This window comes from Dama dama, chromosome 33 (genome assembly GCF_033118175.1).
Source record: "Dama dama isolate Ldn47 chromosome 33, ASM3311817v1, whole genome shotgun sequence".
Classification (NCBI taxonomy): Eukaryota; Metazoa; Chordata; class Mammalia; order Artiodactyla; family Cervidae; genus Dama; species Dama dama.
Genome location: NC_083713.1, coordinates 57,205,062 through 57,227,517, shown reverse-complemented (window position 1 = coordinate 57,227,517; position 22,456 = coordinate 57,205,062). Strand labels below are relative to the sequence as shown.

The window sequence follows — 22,456 nt, the reverse complement described above, 5'->3', positions numbered from 1 at the left end:
TAAAGGATGTTATCAGTTTTGGGTCTTTTGTATGTATTATCAAATGTCTTTCCAATTGTGATGCCAATTTATAATATATACTATGTTATATTATATATAGATTTTCTAGTTCTATTAGTAATACATAAGAATACTGGTTTCTCAAAACTCATTTTTGCTAACATTTATTTCTGCTAACATATATTTATTTGTAATTGATGCTTTAATTAGTAATCAGTAGACCTCATCAGTTTAATATGTGTGTGTGTACATGTGCATGCATATTTTAAACAAGACTGGTAACTGTTTTCCCATTGTTTTATTCAGTTTTTTTTTTCAATCATTGGGTACCTTAACTTTCTTCTAATGTGTTTTCTTCTATTATAGACAATTGAAAACTAAAAATTACACTCCACAGACACTGATATAGCCATGGCTCAAATTTTTATTGAAGTACCTAAATCAAAGTTGAGTTAGTACAAGATATACTAACTTGAGTTTGGAATGTGAAAATGAGACCATCTTTGGCTGCTTCTGCTGGTATTCATATAATGGAGAAACTGAATTTTTCCACATTAATCTTCTGTTGTGTATATCAAGTGGCAAGGAAGAAGGCATCTTTTGTGCTTTGCTTAGTTTGCCAGTATACTTAATTTCTAAAGCTAATAGTTATGGTGCAAACTTCTTAATCAGTAGAACTCAGCTAAAATGGTGTTTTTCAAGTTATCATTGCCATTTGTGGCCTCCTGATGCCCTAGCTTCTGATGGTGGTAGGTGTTTCAGCTTAAGCCAGGCTAATCTGTGGCGGCTATAAAAGGAAAATTCCTAAGAGTCAGTCTAGAAGCTGCTGCTTCAGGCACTTTCAATGATTTTTTAAGTACCTATCTATTTGTGTTTGATCCTTCCTGCTAAAAATAGATATTATTGTTTCTGTTAATTTAAATGTTAATTTAATTTACCTTGATTGAGGGCTTCCCAGGTGCACTAGTGATAAAGAATGTGCCTGCCAATTCAAGAGACAAAACGGATGCTGGTGGATCCCTGAGTTGGGAAGATCCCTTGAAGGAGGAAATGGCAACCCACTCCAGTATTCTTGCCTGGAAAATCCCATGGACAGAGTTGCTGGGAGGGCTACAGCCCAGAGTTACAAAGAGTCAAACATGACCAAAGTGACTTAACACGCATGCGGGTACTTTGATTGATCACTGTGTTAGAAACAACTGAAGCTTATACAAGTCTGCTCTTAAATTTTTCCTCCAAGCATGTATGCGTATAAAGATGAGTCAGTACTCAGGATGTACTAGCTTGAGTTTGGAATGTGGAAATGAAGCCACCTTTTGCCGCTTCTGCTGATGTGCATACACCTGGTGGTGGAGAAACAATTTTTCCACATCAGTCTTTTTCCTTGTGTGTATCAAGAGGCAAGGAAGAGGGTCTTTTTGTTTGGTTTGCCCATATTACAAACATATATATGCACACCTACACATGTATGTATATTTATACATGCATAAATGTGCATGAATATATTTTTGTATGACATGCCATCACTTTCCAAGTGGTAACCAGAGCAGCTTAAAGGCTGGTTACATACAGACACACACACACACACACACACACATATATCTCCTATCTTGAAGCTTCTGACACAATGCCCTCAATTATCTAGAGGACTTGAACATCAGAGTTGGTGTCTCTACATTCCTAGCATTTGCTACAAAGTTAGAAATTTTAAAACAGTACAAAAATGCATATATTTTATCACAGTTAAGACTTTTGGGTTCGTAATTTAAAAGTACTTATGCTATGCATTCTAACCACTTAGATTTAAAATTATAATAAATTTAGAGGTCTCATCTCACCATCTTTAGCAAGCCTATGGCAAGAAAGTAAAAGAGATGGCAGGACAGTGACCACAGAAAGAGAGCACAGACAGGAAAAAAAGGTCATGAAAAAGAGAGATAAATATAAAAAATTAGGGTTTTTGGGAAACATTTAAAGACTGTTAGTCTCAATATGGATAGCATTTCTATGAGGGACATTAATACTATATCTGATTATGAAGACCTTAATTATACTTGTGCAAAATTTAAACCTAACAAAAGTTAAGAACAATTAAATAAACACTGTAAAAAGCAGACATCATAACCTTAAAAATTATGGTATTTGTGAAACAGACTGATAGTCTCGACACGGATACCATCTCTATGAGGAACATTAATACTATATCTGATTATGAAAAATTAAGAACAATGAAATTTTTGGCATATATCAGAAATAAAACAAAGGTCGAGCTACTAAAAAGCTTTTCAACAGAATTATTAAAAAGATTGATACTTAATTAGTATAGCTCTTGTTATATGGAAAATGAAATAATAAAATAAATTTCACCCCCCAATGCTGGTAAGGTGAAGTATTACTTTATGTGGATTTCTGTTGGACTAAATAATCCATCTATTATTAGAAGCAGCATCTTGGTTCAGAAAAGAGAAAATCTGGCCAACCAGTGATTGAGGCTCATTAGATCACAAACATTTTTTAGGTAATTAAGGAGAGGATTTCCTAAAAATCTTTCCTGAAGTACGTTTCCCAAAGATCCATAAATTTGGTGACTTTACATCCTAGTTAGGTTTTTCATTCTCATTACCATGCACATACAAAAGAAAAGATAAACCTAAATATTGATTTTGAGAAAAATGGCTAGTATACATTTCACAGCAAATTTGACCTGATGATAGCTCACATTTTAACTGACGTTGATGCTCCTAATTAATACTAAGAATCCTACTCTGAAGCATTAGCTGCTGGCAAATGTTTGATTTTCAATAACATACTTTTGCATGATCTGCCATCACTTCCCAAGTTGAAGCCAGTCCTGCAGCGACAGGTCCGTGTTTTGTAACTGCTGCTGAGCAGACAGATGTGTGAACATCCCCCTGGCATTCCATATGGATCCACTTCACACGCATGGCTTCTGACTACAACAAATGAAAAACAGCATGCTTGAAATTCTCCAAAGGAGAGATAATTACATGCATCAGTATGTTGAAACTTTGACAGCACAGAAGAGGGAATTCTAGAAAAAAATCTATCCACCCAACTATATCATATCATAATCAATTGAAAAAGCATTTAAACCCCATGGAAGGTAGGGATTTGCCCAAATACTCCTAAAAAAAATTATGAGGTAAAATGCTTTTATATTAATCTAACCTGTGAACATGCAAACCAAATAAAAGTAACATGATTTTTTGGTACATGTTTATCATACTTAAAAAAAAAAAATACACTTCTGTGACAAATACAAAAAAATACTGCTAAAATATCCCAGGTTGGTAGTTAAAGCAGAAAAGGATTTCTTCTGAAATAATCTACAATTAATATCAGTTCAGTTCAGTCACTAAGTCGTGTCTGACTCTTTTCAAGCCCATGTACTATAGCACACCAGGCTTCGCTGTCCATCACCAACTCCTGGAGCTTGCTCAAACTCATGTTCATTGAGTCAGTGATTCCATTCAACCATCTCATCCTCTGTGATCCCCTTCTCCTCCTGCCTTCAATCTTTCCCAGTATCAGGGTCTTTTCAAATGAGTCAGTTCTTTGCATCAGGTGGTCAAAGTGTTGGAGTTTCAGCTTCAACATCAGTCCTTCCAATGAATACCCAGGACTGATCTCCATTAGGATAGACTGGTTTGATCTCCTTGCAGTCCAAGAGACTCTCAAGTGTCTTCAACAAAACAGTGCAAAAGAATCAATTCTTCAGTGCTCAGCTTTCTTTATGGTCCAACTCTCACATCCATACATGACTACTGGAAAAACCATAGCTTTGACAAGATGGACCCTTATCAGCAAAGTAATGTCTCTGCTTTTTAATATGCTGTCTATGTTTGTCATAGCTTTTCTTTGAACGAGCAAGTGTCTTTTAATTTCACAGCTGCTGTAACCATTTGCCATGATTTTGGAACACAAAAAAATAGTCTCTTACTGTTTCTATTGTTTCCCCATCTGTTTGCCATTAAGTGATGGGACCAGATGCCATGATCTTGATCTTTTTAATGTTGAGTTTTAAGCCAACTTTTTCACTCTCCTCTTTCACTTTCAAGAGGCTCTTCAATTCCTCTTCACTTTCTGCTGTAAGGGTTGTATCATCTGTGTATCTGAGGTTATTAAAATTTCTCCCAGTAATCTTGAATCCAGTCCTGCATTTCGTATGATGTACTTTACATAGAAGTTAAATAAGCAGGGTGCCAATATACAACCTTGATATACTTCTTACAGTTCTAACTGTTACTTCTTGACCTGCATACAGATTTCTCAGGAGGCAGGTCAGGTGGTCTGATATTCCCATCTCTTTAAAAAATTTCCATAGTTTGTTGTGGAAACTGATTTCAATATTCTTGCCTGCAAAATCCCATGGACAGAGGAGCCTGGTGGGCTCTAGTCCATGGGATCACAAAGAGTTGGACATGACTGAATGACTAAGCATATAAGCACACTAAACTAAAATAAATGTGATTCCGTGATCACCTTTATTGAGAAGTACTGAATTTATTTTTATTTTTTTCAATTTTGTGTTCATTGTCATTTGGAGAACCCTTTCACACATGAATTGTGTGTGGGTGTGTGTGTGTGCATTGTAACTGCTAAAGGAGGAGGTTGAGTTTTCATGTAGGTATTATGGAATAGTAGGATGTTTCATGAGTGTAGAAATTGGAGAAAAACAAAGCAAAACAAAATAGGAAAAGCACTAGGTGGAGAAGATGAGGAAAAAAAACATAGGTTGAAGAGAAAAGGAATAAAATCAGTAAGATTTTTATATGATTATAAGTATATTTCTTTTTAATCACCACTTGGAATTGTGATGAATAATATGATAATTTTCTTTTAATATTAAAACTTATGTGCTTTTGAAAACTATGCTATGCTTATGTTCCACATTCTCTAAATGAAAAGATAGCTGGAGTATAGTTTAACTATCTGTTTTGCCCAAAAGCATTGCTTTTATTTTCCAGTCTCACCCCATTTCTACAGTAGAGCACATCTTTTTTTCAGCTAATTAGCAAGTCTGCACTTTCTCACTTTCTTCACTACTTTTGCTCTCTCCCTTGGATCATTCCCATCAGCATATAAATGTGCCATTGCTCTGCATCTTGGAGGGAAAATCCTACTTTTAATCTTAATTCTCCAAGCAATCCTTCAATCAGCTCCCCATTTCCCTGCTTCATCTAATATCAATACTTTTCAAAGTTATCCATGCTCACTTTCTACAATTTACTTCTTTCCTTTCTCAGATCCATTCTAACCAGACCTTCTCCTCACCACAAAATTGCTCTTGTCAGATCCCTATGAGCTTCACACTGTTAAATCCAATGGCCAATCTATAGTTATTTCCTTGGTGATCACATCCATTTCCCTTTCTTTAAAAAGGAAAAATAATTGTCATCTATATGCCAATGAGGCTCAATTGCTATGTCTAGCTAGGACTTTCCCCTGAAATCCAGTCTCGTATATTCAAATAGCTTCTTGATATCTCCTCCTGAATTTATGATAGGCATTCAAAATAATATGTAAAAAAATATATATTTCTTATTTGCACCCAATTTACTCCAAACTTAGTTTTCCTAAATCTCAAAAACAACTTGGTTATTCCAATTACTCAGCCCAACCCACTGTCATCACTTTTGTCTCTTTTTTAAATGTACAACTCATATCAAATTCATCAGGAAATCCTGTTGGTTATATATTCAAACATATCCTCAGTCTACTTTTCACCACCTTCTCTGCTACCATCTTGGTCCAATCTACCATCATCTCTAACCTTCCATCTTTGTTCCCCATAGCCTACTGTCAACAAAGTAACCCTACTGGTTTCTTTAAAAAGTAAGTCAGGTTATGAGACTCCTCTACCTAAGGCTTCCTAAGGACTATCCATGTCATGCAAAGTATAAGCAAACTTTTTTTATAATTGTCTGCAGGGCCCTACTAGTTATTGTTCTCCTTCATTTCTCCAACTTAATTGCCTGCTTCTCTTCCTCGTGTTTGCTTTGCTCCAGACATGTAGGTCTCCTTACTGCTCACTGAACAATTGAAGCATGCTCTTCCTCACTGAAGCTCCAATACTTTGGCTACTTGATGTGAAGAACTGACTCTCTGGAAAAGACCCGATTCTGGGAAAGATTGACAGGAGGAGGAGAAGGGGCCCACAGAGGATAAGATGGTTGGATGGCATCACGGATTTGATGGACGTGAATTTAAGCAAGTTCTGGGAGTTGGTGATGGACAGGGAAGCCTGGGGTGCTGCAGCCTATAGGGTCACAAAGAGTTGGACAAAACTGAACTGACTGATCTTTCTACCTGTCTCTCTCCTTTAATTACTTCAAGTCTTCATGCAATTTTATCTTTCAGTGCAATTTCCTCTGACCATTAAATATAAAATTGTAAACTAATCCTATTCATGACACTCATCTACTTTATCTCTCTCCATAGCACTTATTATCTCCTAAAAATTTACTTACTTTAAAATAACATTATGCATTTTTTTTTTACAACAGTGCAAATCTTATAAAGGAGATAATGTTTTAGTCTGTTTTACTCAGCTGTATTCTCAATGTACATAGAATAGTTCCTGGCACATAGTATTAATAAATGATCAAAAAGTAATTGGTAAATTAATAAGACCAAATTTAACCTTCTAAAAAGGTTGTCTACAGAATCCCTAGTCTGAATTTCCTGTAAACATACATGTAACAATACTTTGCCTAAACTCAATTTGTGTTAATAGATAAATAATTCTAAATTAGTTTTAATTTGAAGCACAAAAAGATAATGAAAATTTGGTTGGTAGTTTTGTATGTTACATGATTCCCTACATAAATGAGCCTACATTTTATTGATGAACAAGCATCATTATCTTACATTGCAAAATAATTTTTGAGGGATACTTGGCAATGTTGCAGCCTTCTTGGTAAAAATTATTTTTAATTAACATGTGTTAAGGAATGGTTGGGAAGTTAAGTCAAGAGACCCACAAGTGACTGCAATAAAAACTAGACAGATACTGCAAGAAAGTCATCTGATTTGAAGTTTGTCTCCTAGAATGATATACAAAAAAAAAAAAAAAACCTCTAGCATCTCAGCATCTGAGTTTTCTGTGTACATACATCAAGAGGGAAAGTTCCTTCCTGAATTTAAATCTAGCCATCATTTCAATTCTATGGCTGTAGAAATGATCCACTAGGAACTGAACAATTTGTCATTTAGACTTTGGAAGGGAGCTCTATTCTATTTTATCATGCAGACATGTACATTTTTGCTATCAAAACAGAGAATTTATGGCTCACCCACTTTGACACCATACAAAGGCACAAGAGTCATATCCCCATTCAATTCACTATTATGAAGGCTATGAAGAAATCTTGGAATCTTACCTGTTGGTTGAGTCCTTTTTTGATAGATTCGGATTCCTCTAGCATTTTCCATTTTAATTAATGAATGAATATCACTACCATTAAATCGGTTTATCCTTATGATGTTGAGGTTATCAGAATCAGTTGCATATAAGTAGTCTTCAAACACAGTTATACCATACAGATGTTTGACCTATAAAAATGTGCAAATATAACTATGATTTTTTGATTATGTTGCTTTCAACTTGAAAGAAAAAAAAAATTGCTTTTACTACTGTTGAAAACCACCACAGCAGGAGAGTCACGAGCATATTATCATTTATTTTCTCTCAAAGAATTCAACATTTCACTAATATAAAATTTTTCTATAAAAATAATACATTACGCAGTAGTAGATAAAGCAGTTTCAAATGTATGGGACAGAATTGTATTCATGATTCATTCAGTTCAGTTCTGTTGCTCAGTCCTTTGCGATCCCATGGACCGCAGCACACCAGGCTTCTCTGTCCACCACCAACTCCCGGAGCTTGCTCAAACTCATGTCCATTGAGCTGGTGATGCCATCCAACCATCTCATCCTCTGTCGTCCCCTTCTCCTCCCGCCTTCAATCTTACCAAGCATCAGGGTCTTTTCAAATGAGTCAGTTCTTTGCATCAGGTGGCGGAAGTATTGGAGTTTCAGCTTCAACATCAGTCCTTCCAATGAACACTCAGGACTGATCTCCTTTAGGATGGACTGGTTGGATCTCCTTGCAGTCCAAGGGACTCTCGAGAGTCTTTTCCAGCACCACAGTTCAAAAGCATCAATTCTTCAGAACTCAGCTTTCTTTAGAATCCAACTCTCACATCAATACATGGCTACTGGAAAAACCACAGCTTTGACTAGATAGACATTTTTGGCAAAGTAATGTCTCTGCTTTTTAATATACTGTCTAGGTTGACCATAACTTTTCTTCCAAGGAGTAAGCGTTTTTTAATTTCATGGCTGCAGTCTACATCCGCAGTGATTTTGGAGCCCTAAAAATAAAGTCTCTCACTGTTTCCATTGTTTCCCCATCTATTTGTCATGAAGTGATGGGACCAGATGTCATGATCTTAGTTTTCTGAATGTTGAGTTTCAAACCAAATTTTTACTCTCCTCTTTTACTTTCATTAAGAGGCTCTTTAGTTCTTCTTCACTTTCTGCCATAAGCGTGGTGTTATCTGCGTATCTGAGGTTACTGACATTTCTCCCGACAATCTTGATTCCAGCTTGTTCTTCATCCAGTCTGGCATTTCTTATGATGTACTCTGCATATAAGTTAAATAAGCAGGGTGACAACATACAGCCTTGATGTACTTCTTTCCCGACTTGGAACCAGTCTGTTGTTCCATGTCCAGTTCTAACTGTTGCTTCCTGACCTGCATACAGATTTCTCAGGAGGCAGGTCAGGTGGTCTGGTATTCCCAACTCTTGAAAAATTTTCCACAGTCCGTTGTAATCCACATGGTCAAAGGCTCTGGCATACTCAAAAAAGCAGAAATGGATGTTTTTCTCTTGCTTTTTTGATGATCCAACAGATGTTGGAAATTTGATCTCTGGTTCCTCTGCCTTTTCTAAAACCAGTTTGAACAGCTGGAAGTTCATGGTTCACATTCTGTAGAAGCCTGGCTTGGAGGATTTTGAGCATTTCTTTGCTAACATGTGAGATGAGTGCCATTGTGCAGTAGTTTGAGCATTCTTTGGCATTGCCTTTCTTTGGGATTGGAACGAAAACTGACCTTTTCCAGTCCTATGGCCACTGCTGAGTTTTACAAATTTGCTGGCATATTGAATGAAGCACTTTCATCTTTTAGGATTTGAAATAGCTCAACTGGAATTCCATCACTTCCACCAGCTTTGTTCATAGTGATTCTTCCTAAGGCCCACTGGACTTCACATTCTAGGATGTCTGGCTCTAGGTGATTGATTACAGCATCGTAGTATCTGGGTCATGAAGCTCTTTTTTGTATAGTTCTGTGTATTCTTGCCACCTCTTCTTAATATCTTCTGCTTCTGTTATGTCCATGCCATTTCTGTCCTTTATTGAGCCCATCTTTGCATGAAATGTTCCCTTGGTATCTTTAATTTTCTTGAAGAGATCTCTAGTCTTTCCCATTCTATTGTTTTCCTCTATTTCTTTGCACTGGTCACTGAGGAAGGCTTTCTTATCTCTCCTTGCTATTCTTTAGAAAGTGAAAGTGAAATCTCAGTCATGTTCGACTCTTTGCAACCCCGTGAACTATAGCCCACCAGGCTCCTCTGTCCATGGGATTCTCCAGGCAAGAATACTGGAGTGGGTTGCCATTTCCTTATCCAGGGGATCGTCCTGAACCAGGGATCGAACCCAGGTCTCCCACATTGCAGGCAGATGCTTTAACCTCTGAGCCACTAGGAAAGCCCCAATTCTTTAGAACTCGCATTCAAATGGGTTTATCTTTCCTTTTCTTCTTTGCCTTTCACTTCTCTTCTTTTCACAGCTGTATGTAAGACCTCTTCTGACAACCATTTTGCCTTTTTACATTCCTATTTCTTGGGGGGTGGTATTGATCACTGTCTCCTGTACAATGTCATGAACCTCTGTCCACAGTTCTTCAGGCACTCTGTCTATCAGATCTAATCCCTTGAATCTATTTGCCACTTCCACCGTATAACTGTAAAGGATTTGATTTAGGTCGTACCTGAATGGTCTAGTGGTTTTCTCTACTTTCTTCAATTTAAGTCTGGCAATAAGGAGTTCATGATCTTAGCCACAGTCAGCTCCCGGTCTGTTTTTTTCTGACTGTATAGAGCTTCTCCATCTTTGGCTGCAAGGAATACAATCAACCTGATTTTGGTATTGAGTATCTGGTGATGTCCATGTGTATCATCTTCTCTTGTGTTATTGAAGAGGCTGTTTGCTATGACCAGAGTATTCTCTTTTCAAAACTCTTGTTAACCCTTCCCCTACTTCATTCCATACTCCAAGGCCAAATTTGCCTGTTACTCCAGGTGTTTCTTGACTTCCTACTTTTGCATTCCAGTTCTCTATAATGAAAAGGACACCTTTTGGGGGTATTAGTTTTAGAAGGTCTTGTAGGTCTTACAGAACCATTCGACTTCAGCTTCTTCAGCCTATCAACAAAAACTGGATTAAAGATTTACTGAGCATGGCCCCGCCCATCAGAACAAGACCCAGTTTCCCTCCCAGTCAGTCTCTCCCACCAGAAAGCTTCCATAAGCCTCTTATACTTATCCATCAGAGGGCAGACAGAATGAAAACCACAATCACAGAAAACTAACCAATCTGATCACATGGACCACAGTCTTCTTTAACTCAGTGAAACTATGAGCCATGCTGTGTAGGGCTACCCAAGATGGACGGGTCATGGTGGAGAATCTGACAAAATGTGGTCCCCTGGAGAAGGGAACGGCAAACCACTTCAGTATTCTTGCCTTAAGAACCCCATGTTTCATGAAGAAAACATATTCAGTAGCTACTTTTCAAAGTACTCTTGCCTGGAAAATCCCATGGACTTTTCAAAGGCTAGTGAGAATCAAACTGTCAAGCATATTCAATAATATGCTTATGGCACTGTTACATAGAATTTGAGATATTTTTGTGGGCCACTTATTTATATAATCATGGATACACAGAATCTATAAAATCCTTTTTTGCCTATGAAAGGACTGATTAGAAAGCACCTTTGAAAATCCCATTTAAAAAAAATAAAGTACAGGTTACACTACTATTCCCAGCAAGGAAATTAATAAGCAATGAAATCATATATTTGGAATAATTATAAATAATATGTCAGCAATCTCTACTCAGAAATTGCATTCTTTCTAAAGCCTATTTATAATGAACATGAAACTCTGTGATATGAGAACAACAATGTTTACTGTTCTCCCAACACTTCACAGTTAACAGCATAACTTTCCTACTTGGCAGATGTCTTGGGGATTATGGGTAAGAATAGACTTCTTGAATTGATGGAAAGCTTCCAGTAAAGCAAAGGAAGAATGAGTATAGTGATTTTCTCATACAACAGGGCACATGCTAGGTGCAAGGCCTTTGGGGCATTCCTTGTATTATACTTAATTTAAAATGGTTCTGGACCAGGGTATGGTAGACCTGTCAACTGATTTGCTGTAGAGATTTTGATGAAAAAGAAGCATTTGACACTATTCTTTGGCATTATATTGCACTTTTAGTCCACTTTTTAGTATAGATTTTTAGTTAAGAGAATTTGAGAAGTTATCCATGATTTGTTATTGAAAAAAAAAATTATAGAACAAAATCACAAACATTTGTACTTAGGAAATCTTGCCAGTTCATTTGATTTGCTATCTTCCTAGCTTACATGACTCTTCATTATAATTTCTGATCCTCTCATGTAAGATGTTGACTAAAAGAAGACTGGTTTTTCATATTGCTTTTGGACATATTTCAATTCTTCATGTCTAGGCAACAAATGAAAGAAAAGGAATTAAGGGGGGGAATCATTCTATGTTAAAACTTCAGTAATCACTTTTTATGTTAGTATTAGTCCCCAGTAAGTGTCATATGAGGGCTTCCCTCATAGCTCAGTTGGTAAATCATCTACCTGCAATGCAGTAGACCCAGATATGATTCCTGGGTCAGGAAGATCCCCTGGAGGAGGGCCTGGCAACCCACTCCAGCACTCTTGCCTGGAGAATCCCATGGACAGAGAAGAGCCTGGCGAGCTATAGTCCATGGGGTCACAAGAGTTGGACACGACTTAGCTACTAAACCAAGTGTCATAAAGGAAGGAATGTGTGTATTTATCAATAATATTTTCTGCATAACTGACATCATATTCACTATATATATATATATATATATATATATATATATAAAACCCAATTTTTATTTTGGGCAATACTTTTTTCCTATAAACATTATAAGCAAGCTAAAGCCTTCCATTAATTTCCCTTTATTTCATGCATGCTTTGCTCTAAGTGTGGGACCAGCCATCTGGAAGTGTGAGGCCATGGCATATCCACATTGCTGTCTACTTAGCTGCCAATCCACAGTCCAGGAGAGAAAACATGACTATAGAGGTGGCAATTGATGAGGGTAGAAAACATGTTCATACGATAAAGATCAAATTTTATTCTCTGCCTCACTGCTTGCCTTCAGAAGGATTTATTTACCATCAAGTACCTACAGTGTTATTCTGCGTACTGTCCCCAACAGAGGTGGGAGGAACTCAGTGTGGTATACAGGCCATTCTGATTACAGGGCAAATTCCTACAAAATTTTATCTATGTTGGAATACTTAGTGGCAGACTAAACATATGTTTAGGGAACCAGCAAAAAACACAGGCAATAGAAATGGGGAAAAAATGAATAATTAAAAACTTCAGACATTAAAAAAAAAGAAAAAAAAAAAACTTTTAAAAGTAGCCACGGGGAAGATCATTTGAATTCCTCATCCTGTTTGATGGTGTGAAATTTCAATTACATATACACCAAAGAAGGTACATTATAACCATTTCAGAGACTAGGTGTTCTAAACTGAAGTCACTCAGTTATGTCCAACTCTTTGTGACCCCATGGACACCAGGCTCCTCTGTCCATGGGATTTTCTAGGCAAGAGTACTGGAGTGGGTTGCCATTTCCTTCTCCAAGGTCATAACTAGAGATGGCCAAAGAAATCAAGATTTTGAGGGTAGTCGAAGGTAAGAGAAAAATAAGTGGCCTCACTTTTAATATTGGACACTTCTTTTTAGACACCCAGATCAGATTAGCGCATTTGTTTATCTGCCAAGGAAGTGAAAATATTTCATTGTTAAATGCTGATTATAAAGGAAAAGTAACTTTACATGAAAATTACATAGTATTTGTACCTTGTGTTATAGAAGAAAGCAAAGAAAGCCACTTACTGCAGTTCTATAGAATGAGATTTCACATGAAATTACTAAGATCAGTGAGATAAAATTGAATTTCAAAAGCATTCTAGTGAATAAGACATCTCCACTTAGAGAACTTCTTCCATTGTTAACTGAATGTTATTTACAAAAACTTGTAATTTAACAAGGGAAAAAAAAAACAGATGAGAAAAATTTTGACCTTGGTGCTTTTCACAAAATTCTTATTTTGGGAAGTAAATACTTAAACACTTCAGATGGCAAAATATAATCCAACATATTAAAATAATAATAACACTTCTTTGAGCCAGCATTTGCATTATTAGACACACACACACACACACACACACACACACATATATATATATATATCTTCAATGCCACATAGGACAAATGATAGTTCAGGCTTCTACAAATGAAATACTTAAAATAGTTTTTAGTAAGTAGGTCATAACATCTGTCCTACTCTAATACTTTTCTTTCTTACTAGTGTAGAATTTCTGGTTGTATTTGCAGTTTTTGATTTATTTCTGTTGGTTTTTGTTTTGTGTACGGTTTTTTTTTTTTTTTTTTTTAAATAGAGGGAAGGAGGGAGAGCAAGTCCTCTGCCATCATGTATTATGGAGTACACTGTGAAAAGAACATTCTCTCATATAGCAAACACATCACAATTTTTATGACCCACTGCAGCTTGACTTCATAAGAAATTTTCAACACTGCAATTTTCAGTCTTCTTCCTAGTATGAGATCATTCATTTTATTACCTTAGCTGCATTTTCCAACCAAACTGTACTTACTTGTCTGCCTTGGATGATAGTATGTCTGTTTTTTCCTTGATAGTCCACTACTTCCACAGAGTCCAAGTAAAGATCTACCCAGTAAACCCATTTGTTGACTAGGTCTAGTGCCAGAGCAGCTGGCTGCTCTGTCTTGGAATCAATTATCCTTGTTCTGTTCATCCCATCCATGTCACATCGCTCCACTTTGGCCACATTCCCATAGTCAGTAAAGAAAACTTTTCTGTTGAAAGAAAACTAAATGTTAAAGTGGAAGGGTGGGGAAAGCATATTCAATAGAATCATCTGTAAAACACAGAACTTTTCCTCCTAATTTATTTCAGTGGTTACATCTGTTAGCTTCCCATAACCATTTCCATATAATATCACTCATAAACAAGGAAATCTGCTAATGAATATTGCAGGGCATAAGGGAGTAGGTTAACTAACAACTGTAAAATTTCCCCAAAACGAATGATTATGGTGGGTTTATTCTTGTATTAGGGGAAATGTTTCTTTAAGCTTCATAGAGCTGGTACACATATACCACAGGAGATCTGTATAGCCCATTTGGAATAAGCTTCAAAAGTGAACCAAGTAACAAGGCCAGGGCATGTGAGCTACCAGGCTTTATCTTCAACCTGCTTTTCAAATTGCCTGGTAATGTCTGTCTCCTATAAAAGCTATTATGTGGAGCTCAATGATGCTATGAGTAGTAGAATATAGCAAACCTGCAATGGAATTAAGCAGATGGAAAAGCAAATGTGCCATTCATAGCAATGAAAATAAATAATCACCCCCAAACCAATCCCAAATTCTCCCAAATATCCCCAACTGACAAAATTTAATAAAGATAATGCAGGTCATTTCCTTTCATTTTCTCTTTATATATATTTAAAGAAAAGGCTGAAAAGCAATGTTGATTTCTGAGACAAGAAATTCTTCTATGAAGTGCTAACAGCATATGTCAAAGGTTTAAATACCTCCAACACCTCAGTGTCTAATATTTGATTAGTATTCACTATGTTTAGTAAACAGAAATCAATTTCAATTAACCTGACAATATTTTAACAAGATTATCTACTCATGAGAGTAAATTATGTTCGTAAATGGAGGACCATCTTGCCTTCATTTAAAAACCATCTCCAGAATAATCTTATTTCCAGTGACTGAGCAATATTAAGATTACCTAGAGTATAGAATATTTGATTTTGCAAACTTGGTGAATTAGTTTTTAGTTACCTGTCTCAACACTGTTGCATCATCTCACAGTAAGGGGTATCTTTCAATACTAAGGAATATTATTTAGGCTTTAATTTAGTTCTTTTGCTATGGGAAGCTGTGACTAATTTTTAAACATTAATGCATGTGTAGTGTGAGCCAGATTCTATGAGTATATATTCCCCCAAATATTTTGAAAGGTCAATTTATCACAATAATTTAAAAAATAACTTTCATCCTAATTTCTCCTGGGGCGGGGGGGTGGAAACTATCACAATAAGTTAAAAAATGTTTTTCAAGTGACATTTCATTCAGGTGAAGAGATTTCTATTCCAGTGAAGAAGAAATAAAGGGGCATATGGTACATTTTATTGTCATGCTAAATACTCAAACTTCTACTCCTATGATAGCTCACTAGTTACCTTCCTTCCTCCCTCTCTCTCATCTTTACCACAATCTCTTCCTGCTTCCACCTTTCATTTTCTCTTTCTTCACTTCTTAATCAATTTGTTCATGGTCATCTCAAGTTAAGTTACTATTAAGATGACCAGTTTACCTCTTTCTTACTATAGAACACTGTCCACTGTTCTTATCATAAAAACTCTCTTTCTCACCTCTTACCAAAATGCCTGTCTTTTACAGTTTTCTTTTCTAACTGGTCCATTTCACAGACCAGATAGACGCTGATGTGCAGGTAGGTCAGCATCGGCAGAGAGAGTTGGGGGCTGTGGCCCACTGTGTTTAGCATGTTGTATATAGACTATGTATAGTGACATGAAGAAGGGGGTTCCAACTATCTACATGAGGCTGAATAGGAAAGATGAGTCCCGAGATTAGAACTTCTCTCAAGTCACCCTGAGGTGACTTAATTAGATGTGATCCTAAAAAGACAAAAAGAGAAGAGAGCCAAGACAAGAAGCCTGGAGGCATATTTTTGAAGAAAGAAGACCAAATAAGATTAGAGGTTATGATCAAAGACACAGACTCTTATAGAGGCCTTAGGGAGAAAAGTTCCCTGATAAAGAATTGGAGTGGCTGGCTGGGTCAGTCACTTCACAAAACAAAAAAAGATTAAAAAAAAAAAAAAAAGAATACAAATTAAGAAGATGTCATTAAGTTTGATATTTGTTAGAACACTAGTGATTTTTGGTATTTCTGTCTGAAAAAAAGTTTAGTTATAGAGGAAAAGTGAACCTGATGATAATAAAGGAGGTTGGGAAAATGTAAATAATTTGTCCAAGAAGATTTTCAGTGATACTAACCTATTATTGCAGGGATGATTCAAGTGATTCTTATCTTAATAGCAGGACATAATAGAACTGGTTGAAGCAACTCTGAATAAGCTTAAGAAAAGTATGAAAGAAAATTATAAATATATGATTCATCAAAATTTTGCTGTCTTAATGAAAATGTAAAACCAAAAGAACAGGAGGACTTTGGGTATGTAAAATAGCATTGAGTTAGAAGAAACAGTGAAGAATTTGTCATTGTACTTCTAGCACAAAGCAGAACAGTGCTGAGTGGTGATATAAAAGAAGGTCTTTCCATCAAATTAAACTTCCCCAGATTTGAGAATATTGACTATGATAAGCTCAGTTCACTTATAATTGAAATGCAAGAATTGAAAGTGTTCTCCTGGATAGCAGCACTAAGAACATAAATCTGCAAGCAATAATATCCACAGTCACATGATTATGACTATCATTATGACTGTAGATGTTTCTTTGCTTGTTTTAATATAGTTTAATTTTAGTTTAAAATTATCTCCTACTGTTACAGAGAAAAGATTCATTCCCAGGGTATTGTTTAACTGATGTATGACTTTTATAATTATAAACAGAAGCTATAGTTTTAATTGTCTGAAACATAACTAACTTTCATTCATGATTAAGTATAGCTAGGGTTTGATAAAATCACTCTTTCTTACAAAGAATGAATCCCATTATCTCACTGATCTTAATAAATGTTTGTGAGATAGAAAGGTCAGGTTATTTCTATTTTACAGATGAAGTAGATTTCAAGTCCACATGGACAGCTTGTCAGAGCCATAACACACATATTTGTCTTGCCTTTTGTTTTTAATGCATTATTTTGAAATAATTTCAAACTTACAGAAAAATTATAAGGATTGTAGAATAAATGTGTGTACCTTTCACCTAGATTCACCAGTTTTTCAACTTTTGTTCCTCTGGACATTTTTAGTACCATCTGAACCATTTGACACTAAATTGCAGAAATGATGACCCTCCTCAACTAAGATTGCAGTGTACATCTCCTAAGTACCAGGACATTCTCTTTTGTAACCACAGTATATCTAATAAAATTGATGCATTTAATACTGCTACAATATGTAGATTTTATTCAAATATAGCCTGTTGAGTAATAATGTTCTATCCAGCAAAAATTTCTTTTTTTCTATAATTTAGAATCCAATCCAAAATCATGTATTTCACTTAATTGTCTTTTCTCTCTAGACTCCTTTAATTTTGAATAATTATTTAGCCTTGCATTGCTTTCTGTTATTTCTAAAGTGTAAACATGAGTTATTTTGAAGAATATCTCTATCTTTTTTTTTTAATTTTGATGTGGACCATTTTTAAAATCTTTATTGAATTTGTTACAATATTGCTTCTGTGTTATGTTTTGGTTTTTTGGCTATAACGCATGTGGGGATCTTAACCCCTCAACCAAGGATCCAACACAACATCCTCTGCATTGGAAAGCAAAGTTTTAGCCACTGGACCACCACAGGTATCTCCAATATCCCTATCTTGAGTTTGCCTAATTTTTCTCATAATTAGATTACTTTATGCTTTTTGAACTGAAATGTAATAGCTTTACACGTTATTATTTATGCCTTTGGGTTTGGAAACGAATGATAAGCCTATGCTCTATTCAAGGAATTCCCTAAAATGAAGCACAGATGGTGGTTTGAAACCTCCTTTACCCCATCTCATTCAGTGTTTTCTGAACACTTAACTCTTAATTTCCAGGGTTTTCAGTCATCCTTTCAGCATCTCCTCTCACAAAAACCAAGCATCCTCTGCTGCTTCTAGTAGAGCCACGGAGCTGCCTGTGTAGCAGTCTGATGTCAGACTCCTGGTCGCTGGTGGAGACCGTTCCCAGATTTGTCCTCTACCCCATTCTCTCGGGATCACAATACTGACATTTCCTATTGCCCTGTTCTTTCCTGTAGAACAAATTATTTTTTTATTCTCTAGAAAGTAGAAGAAATTAAGTTGAGATTTCTATTCTCTAGTTCTTAACTTCCTTTTTGAATGTCATTCTATTCAATTCCCACTAACACAAAAAATAAAGTGAAACAACATCCCAACTACTGTCTCTAATGTATGCTTAACTATTAGTTTATAAAGGAAAGGAAAATTTCTTTAAAACTTTTAATTATTCATCCAATTCCTTAATTGTAATTTGACAGCTGGAGTAAATAGGGGTTTGTCATATTGGCTTCCTTATCTCATTTCATATGGGAAACTGATTTTATCTGACGTCCCTGGTGATTACATGACTAGCCCTATCTTACTATAGACATATAAGTATTTTATACAATTGGGGATAGTAAGAAACATTGAGTATTGTTGGTAAACTTGCCTGACATAAATCAAGTCAGAAAGGGAGCCCTGACCGACAGTGATGGAGCACTGTGCTTACAGAGTTATGGCCCCAATCATCCTCATGTTTTAAAGCAAAGCAATTGTTATACATACTGATGTCTTAAAACATGTGCTTTTTTTTTTCTTTTAACTGATAAAAATAAGGCTTACTTTTCCAAGTGATATCTGCTTTAAGTGATTCTTTAAGTAAGTCATTTGTCCAAAATGACAAAAGGGAATTTAAACATACCAGAGTCCTATCTACATCATTTTTTAAAATAAAGCTGCAACCTTTTCTTTTCTTTTTATTCATTTATTTTTATTAGTTGGAGGCTAATTACTTTACAATATCATAGTGTTTTTTGTCATACATTGACATGAATCAGCCATGGATCTACATGTATTCCCCATCCTGAACCCCCCTCCCTCCTCCCTCCCCACCCCATCTCTCTGGGTCTTCCCAGTGCACCAGCCCCAAGCACTTGTCTCATGCTTCCAACCTGGACTGGGGATCTGTTTCACCCTAGATAATATACATGTTTCCATGCTGTTCTCTCAGATCATCCCACCCTTGCCTTCTCCCATAGAGTCCAAAAGTCTGTTCTATACATCTGTGTCTCTTTTTCTGTCTTGCATATAGGGTTATCGTTACCATCTTTCTAAATTCCACATATATGTGTTAGTATACTGTATTGGTGTTTATCTTTCTGGCTTATTTCCCTCTGTATGATGGGCTCCAGTTTCATCCATCTCATTAGAACTGATTCAAATGTATTCTTTTTAATGGCTGAGTAATATTCCATGTGTATATGTACCACAGCTTTCTTATCCATTCATCTGCTGATGGGCATCTAGGTTGCTTCCATGTCCTGACTATTATAAACTGTGCACTGCAACCTTTTCTTAAGTATTCATTCATTCATTTGGCTGTGTTCAATCTTAGTTGTGGCATGTGGAAACTAGTTCCCTGACCAGGGATCAAACCTGGGCACCCTGCATTGGGAGCACAGGGTCTTAGCCACTGGACCACTGGGGAAGTCCCCGTCTATATCCTTTAACTGTATAGTCAACTCTGGCTTTGTGTCATCATTCTTACCGCTAACATTTTGGTTATAGCTTAATGATGGAATTTAGAAATTTTCAGAGTTTAAACCTCACAATGTAATTATCTATTATTTCTTTAACTGTTTAAAAATGAGGTTATACAACAAGATTTTGGTTAAGAAATAAATAAGAAGGGAATGAGGCATAAAACTTGAAGGTCATATATTGCTAAATTAAAAAAAAAAAAAATCATCGTTCTGATAAGGGCCTAGCACAGTCTCCATGTTTTTATCAGGTGTTAGAGAACTTCATATCTTCACATTTCAGGAAAAATATACGTTATTTTTCTTAACAGCAATTACATTAGAAACATCAGTTTTTTATCTGGTTTTAAAAATAACTATGTTATCCAAAAAGCATCAACATTAATATTTTATTTATCTTCCATTGTGTTTACAGAAATTGAACAAGAAAGTGATTTTCTACATTATATGCAGCAATTAAAGCATACTCTGAATTAAAGTAAAAATATTAAATATTTAGCATTGTAATTCTAAAATGCAATTGTGAATATTAAAGAGTAATGAGTCTTCAGAGTAACAGGTTTAAATTCAATTTCTATTAGCTCCTGCTACTTAAGGGATGTAGAAGATAAATAAACTATTTTCTCTGTCTAGCCAAGATTGTTCAAGACAGTGATTTATTGATTTTTACTTGGTTGGGGTTTTTGTTTTCATTGTTTGAAAAATCTCTCTTGAATTTGGTTTTCAGTTCATACATAAACACACAGAAATTAAACTTGACATACAGGTTTCTGCTCTGAGCTGGCTACTCTATATTCTGGAAACACACCCACTAATAATTCTGCTGGAAGTGTTAATGAATTAGATTTATCAGTCAACATGGCTTACTCAATCAGCATTCTCATTTACCTGAATCTGCCCCATTCAGTTAGTGTTCCTGAGAGTGGCATCCCTATGTGGCAATATTATCCCTTCCCCATCTCCCCACCACCACCTTGGGGACATATGATGCAAGCAAAGTAAAATTATAGGCTAGGCTGAATCACTCAGACCTTTCTCTCATGGATCCATACCAAACAGTAGGGAGCTCACCTAGTGGGCAGCTGTGCCAACATGGGTAGAGGGTGGGGTGCAGAGAGGAGGAAAACCAGAGCATGTGCATAGATATAGGGGAGTCACGAGATAGAAATAGGATGGAAGGAGCCATGCAGTCTTTGGGCAAGAAATTCTCTAGGAGTCTGTTTTACTTTCCTGTCCTCAGGTAAGTAAATACATGGGAGTTACCATAGCCTCTTGGAGATCTGTGTACATTTGAGTGGCTTTGGTGGGGGGTTTCTGTACTCGGAAGCTAATATGCTATAAGTAAAACACTACATTGTTTAATGTCTTATATTAAAGATTCAGATAACTCTTGTACTAAAGATTCTGAACAATCAAAATTTATACCACCTTAGGAAAAACATATTGAAATACCAACTCTACATAAAGGAATCATTTTATAATGTTCATATGTAACCCCAACATGGCATAAATATATATAAATATATAAATAGAAAGCATCTGAATTTTTTTCTGTAATCTCCCATGAAAACAGAAAAGAAAGATATCAATAATGGGTAATAATTTTTATATCATCTTTCTTCATTTTTAAAAAATTCAATATATTACTCAGGACATATCAACAGATTTTTCAAATGTTCTTTCCAATTACAAGCTCTCTAGACACTTTCACAAATTCAAATATGAACTCTATCAATCTCCATCCTATCCCAACCCTGCCTCTAACTCATTTTTTTTTTTAATTATTTCAAGCAAATTTATCTTTTTAAGGTTTTGTTCCAATTTGTTTTTCATCTATCCATATTCTGAGAGCTAGAAGCTAATTCAGCAAGTAATAAGCTTGCCACTGTAAACAAAGAAAGGAAAAAAGAGTAAAGGAAAAAGATTTGCACGTTATTATTATTATTGTTTTTGTTTAGTCATTCAGTCATCTCTGACTATTTTGTAACTCCAGTGGGATTCTCCAGTCAAGATTACTGGACTGGGTTGCCATTTCGTCCTCCAGGGGATCTTCCAGGGATCAAACCACATATCTGGATCTCCTGCGTTGCAGGCAGATTCTTTACCGCTGAGCCACCAGGGAAGCCCCCGCTATTATTTCTTTTTATCTTTATCACATAGCTATTTCATCAATGTTTAACATAGATGGGGACACAATGGGACAAATAACTAACCCTATTTCCCTGGATTGTCGTTGCCTGACACTTGGTTTATGTTTACTTATTCATGTCTACCACCCACACATGACTACATTTAAACCGGAACTACCACATCTAATCACCTAAAAGATAATGACGTACTTGGCCTAACATTTTGACTTTCAGGCAGCCATTTTTCTCAAGCTGTAATTGAAACCTTATAAACCCATCTATATTCCAGATGTAAGTTTTCAATATCCTCTCCCTTATTTACGCAGGTCTCTGCCTAAAGTACAGGGCAGCCTGAC

The 22,456-nt window shown here is 36.0% G+C and overlaps 1 protein-coding gene across 1 annotated transcript in view; it reads right to left on the bottom strand.

The window, feature by feature from the left end:
• The window catches only part of LRP1B (LDL receptor related protein 1B), a 1,867,078-nt gene that overhangs the window by 908,555 nt on the left and 936,067 nt on the right, over positions 1 to 22,456 (bottom strand). Inside the window, exons 8-10 of the mRNA XM_061135390.1 lie at positions 14,073 to 14,295; positions 7,404 to 7,575; positions 2,811 to 2,954 (exon numbers count right to left, since the gene is read on the bottom strand). Of these exons, the coding sequence (XP_060991373.1) occupies positions 2,811 to 2,954; positions 7,404 to 7,575; positions 14,073 to 14,295 (539 nt within the window). The remainder of the gene's footprint in view (positions 1 to 2,810; positions 2,955 to 7,403; positions 7,576 to 14,072; positions 14,296 to 22,456) is intronic.